Source organism: Dipodomys ordii, unplaced genomic scaffold (assembly GCF_000151885.1).
Source record: "Dipodomys ordii isolate 6190 unplaced genomic scaffold, Dord_2.0 Scaffold17, whole genome shotgun sequence".
In the NCBI taxonomy this organism is placed as follows: Eukaryota; Metazoa; Chordata; class Mammalia; order Rodentia; family Heteromyidae; genus Dipodomys; species Dipodomys ordii.
The window spans coordinates 21,499,482-21,503,916 of record NW_012267233.1 but is presented as its reverse complement, the minus strand read 5'-3'; the positions used below and the strand labels follow the sequence as shown (position 1 = coordinate 21,503,916).

The following is a 4,435-nucleotide window of genomic DNA, read 5'->3' as shown; positions in this document are numbered from 1 at the left end:
CACACACACACACACACACACATGGTAAGGAAAGAAGCACGAATGAGAGATCATGACTAATCATACTCTCCGAGACCTCAGCCTGCTCAGTGGATACACTTTTCTTGCTTTTTTTTTGACAGCAATATTTTGTGCTCTTGATCATTACTGATGGTGTGATCACAGACCTTGATGAAACCAGACAAGCTATAGTTAATGCTGCCAAGCTGCCTATGTCCATCATCATTGTTGGAGTTGGAGGAGCTGACTTCAGTGCCATGGAATTTCTGGATGGTGATGGAGGAAGTCTCCGTTCCCCATCTGGCGAGGTGGCCATCAGAGATATTGTTCAATTTGTACCTTTCAGACAATTCCAGAATGTGAGTACCACTCTACTCTATTTAAACATCTTAGTATTTGAACACAGGCCTTTGCCAGTCTATACCCAAGCAGCTGAGTCAGTGTATACGGTTAGGAGATGGATGGGTGTGTGAGCAGTTTGACCCCTTTTTCATATGAGAGCTGTAATTGGCCGTGTCACTGTTAGCCTTGGGTACATCTTGCAGTTTAGCTGATAAACTATTAACATGGTATTGCTGTGAATGTCTTACATATATTTTATCTTTGAAACAACAGATAAAATCCCTCTGTACAAAATTAGAGTTTATCAGGGTGAGAGGCAGTTCGATGAAAATTTTTTAGAACACTGTTTCACCCAATTTTTCAGTGGCAACATCTTAACTTACACAGAATCACAACTCTCCTGTAAGGCCACTGACCTTGCTCCTTGCAGACACATATTTCCTTTTCATGTCTGGCCCTTCTTAACCATGAAACCACTAATCTGTTGGCCATTTTTATGATTTTTGACATTGAAGAAGAATTTATATAAATAGGGTCAGACAGTGTATGACCTTTTGACATTGACTCTTTTTATCACTTAAAATAATTCTTCTGAGAGTTATATTATATTGCTATTTTATATGTATATACGTGCATTGTCTTTTTAAGAGTCACTATATGAAAGGATATTATCATCTGTGGTTAAATGCTTTGCATTTTTCACATTGTACCAGTTGGATAAAAAGCTTTAGTAGTTTGCTTTCATAAGTAAATGTATTGCTCATTTCATAAATACTCTAGTAATATTATAAAGTAATTTTTAAAAGCTCTGAGTATTTTCACATGGAAAAGAGCATGTGGAAATCTTATTAATGAGGCTATATAAAATTTAATCTGATAATGTGAACTTACAGAAACCACATAAAGTCTAAACATAAATAGAATCTGGATATTACTCTTCCCAAATGACCTTCAGATGAGGCTGTCTTTGTAATCATACTGAAGCTATTTTAAGACTCTTGTTTGCATGTATTCATTTTTATTGATGAGTACTTTTGCATGAGATAGTCATACCATAGTTTAACTGCTCACCCATTTAACCATACTAGTTTATAGTGTTGGTCAATTATATAAAAAGATGTTACAAGCATTCATGTATAGGGTTTTTCCTGTATATGAACATAAGATTTTATTCCTTTAGTATAAATACCCGAGTACAGTAATTACATATGTAAGTACCAAATCAGCTCAGTTTTTTTCAGTAGCTATACCATTTTATATTACCACTAGCTATGAGAGTACAAGTGGCTTGTGTGATTATAAAGTAAAAATATTGGAGCTCTTTATGACTATGAGATAGTTGTGGCTTGATTCTGTGGTTATTAAGATTGCTCCAAAATGATACAATTGAATAGACACACATACAAACAGATAAACCTGATGAATGTCTGGACCAATGTCAATTTTCTGGTTTGATGTTATACTATAGCTATAGCTATATATGATGGTACCTTTGAAGAAAACCAGTTGAAGAGCCATGGCACCCCAATTACCTTTGTACCTTCCTATGAACCTATAATTGTTTCAAAATAGATGGTATTACTTAACACCAAGCAAATAAAAGACAAATTTAAAAATTAAAGAACACCAGCAACAAATTATCAAACATTTAAAAGTCTGGAACCAAAAATAGGATTTTATAGATAATTTGCACAGGTAATAATAGCAATTAAAAGTAGCATTGATTATTTAGCTTAGTCTGTACTTTGGATCTTGTTCCTAAGATACAAAGCTAGGAGTTAGGAAGTATAGCTTGTTAATAGCTAGTGAGGTAATTCTAGTCTTTTTCTTAAAAGAATCAGTAATTTTCAGTTGTTAACAGCTACTTTGGTTTCATTTGTTTAAAGGCTCCTAAAGAAGCCCTGGCTCAGTGTGTCTTGGCGGAGATTCCCCAGCAGGTGGTGGGCTACTTCAACACATACAAACTCCTTCCTCCCAAGAACCCAGCGACAAAATAACTAGAGCCACAATCACAGCCAAGGGAACTCCTCTGCCTCCTCTGTGAGAAGCGATGCCATCATGTACACACAACCATGAATCTGCCACGTTGTGTACTCCTCACTCCCAGCGTTTAGGATGCAGATGTTGTGGGGTTTTAGTTTTATTTTTTGAAGATTCTTTTTAAAGCATAGTTTTTGTGCTTTTTGAAGCAGCCAGTGCCAAGTCCAACTTTACCCAACCAATTCAGCAACTGCAGATGATTTACAGTAATTGTACTGAAGCCATTTGGATTGGAACTTAGTATAGGGAAAGCTGGTTTTTGTTGTTTTGTTGTTTACTACCCTGTGGTGAAAATGTCATGTTTTAATGTTTGCCATTAGAAAGAATGGGCGATTGTTAAGATGATATACTTTTTGCAGCTTGCTGGGCTTTGCAGTAAACGTTTCACAATCAATGTCCAGGTCATTGACTGAGCAAGCTTCTTAAATTAGACCATCCTGACTTTGCTTTGATAGTCCTATCTTCAGTCCTTCCTCTGGGGTTCAAACTACGTGGTATACTTTTGCTGCATGTAGTCTACATGTAGTCTCACGGGACCACAGGGAACGAAAACATGTACTCAATGTTTGAAATGCACAGTTAATAAGTAGGGAGCTTCTCATGCCTTTTTAGGTTTCTGTTGTCATTGTGGAGCACTGTAAGCGTGCTGAATGAGACACTCAGGATTCTGTAGAAGCATAGATCTTAAACTGTCCCAGATTCAACATCACTAGATTATTTTAATTTGAGTTTATTAAATGGTTAGTATCTGTTTCTAGGAGAGCAAAAAGGACCAAACATAAAGGTGAAAATTCAGAATTCTAGTTCCTTCTGAATAAAGAAAGATTAATTTAAATAGAAAGGCTGCCAAGTAATTTTTATACTTCTCCTTGCTAAGGTCCCATATATTAATTTGTACAGATTTATTTAGACATTTTTTCCTTTTTTTAAAGTGACATTTTTCTGCTTTTTACCCATTATGCATGCATTAATCAAAATCACCTTTAGCATCTTAATAGCATACAATTTCATAATTCTCAGAATTCATCTTCCTGAGTAGCTAGGATTACAGGCTTGAGCCACCAGTGGCTCTACTTTTTCTTTGAAGAGTAGAATATATTTTCCTAACTGTACCCATTAGGAATATTATGTATTAAATATTACATTTTCAGAATAGATTCAGTAACCTTTGATTAAGGAACTGGGTGCCAAGGACTGTGCATATCTATATCTATATGTTGTCCCCTATGAGAACATTTAAAATTGTGTGCTTATCCCGTGTCCCTGAGTGGATGCCCAGAGCAGCCGTGTGATTAGACTCTCCACATTATTGGAGATCTGCTGCACAGCCTCTGCCTCTTCTCTCTACAGCATGTGAAGGAAGTAAGCAGTCTGCCACTAACACCTTAGCTTCCTGAAAACGCTCATAAGGTACCTACTTGCCACAGGTACTGAGCCTAGGTGGGCAGTTAACCCTTCATACTTGGCTATCTGGCCTCTGGGGGTGACTCTTAACCCCAAGGCCCCCACCTAATAGGCTGCTGATCTATTGAATGGCTCATCAGCTAATAAATGATTTCAAAATTAACAACAGAAAAGAAAAGTGAGCATTTTTTCCTTTTGTTGAGACTTCATTGTTTCAGATGTCCTAATTTTGGTTCTGTGTACTTGTGAACAGAATAGATGAGTTGCTATAGTTTGCCATGTTTCCTTCTTTAAACATAGAAATGTGTTTAATAAACGACTTACATGTATTTTCAGTGTGTGGAAGTAGTAAGAAATGTAGCTAGTCTGTTGAATGCTACGTCAGGTCTCACTGTGCCTCCTGCCCCTTTCCCCCCACCCCACTACCTCAACAATGCCTGGGTCACCTGCCCCCAGCCACCTAGGAGCTGCTGGCCATGAGCACTGGTTGCTTTCATTTGACAAATAACAGTCTAGCTGTCCTTTTATTTGGCCCTCATAACTTTATATTTTGGCTTTTCCAGAATTGCTCCCTTTAAAACACATTTTTATTTAAATTATTCATTTTTTGATTAGCTTCATTAGTAAATTCATTTCAGCTAGGAGTCCA

The 4,435-nt window shown here is 37.0% G+C and overlaps 1 protein-coding gene across 1 annotated transcript in view; it reads left to right on the top strand.

Moving 5' to 3' along the window:
- Nucleotides 1-4,131, top strand: part of Cpne3 (copine III) — a 53,793-nt gene extending 49,662 nt beyond the window's left edge. Inside the window, 2 exon segments of the mRNA XM_013012408.1 lie at nt 123-359; nt 2,229-4,131. Coding sequence (XP_012867862.1) covers nt 123-359; nt 2,229-2,339 — 348 coding nt within the window. The 3' untranslated portion in view covers nt 2,340-4,131.
- Nucleotides 4,132-4,435: the final 304 nt, after the last annotated feature.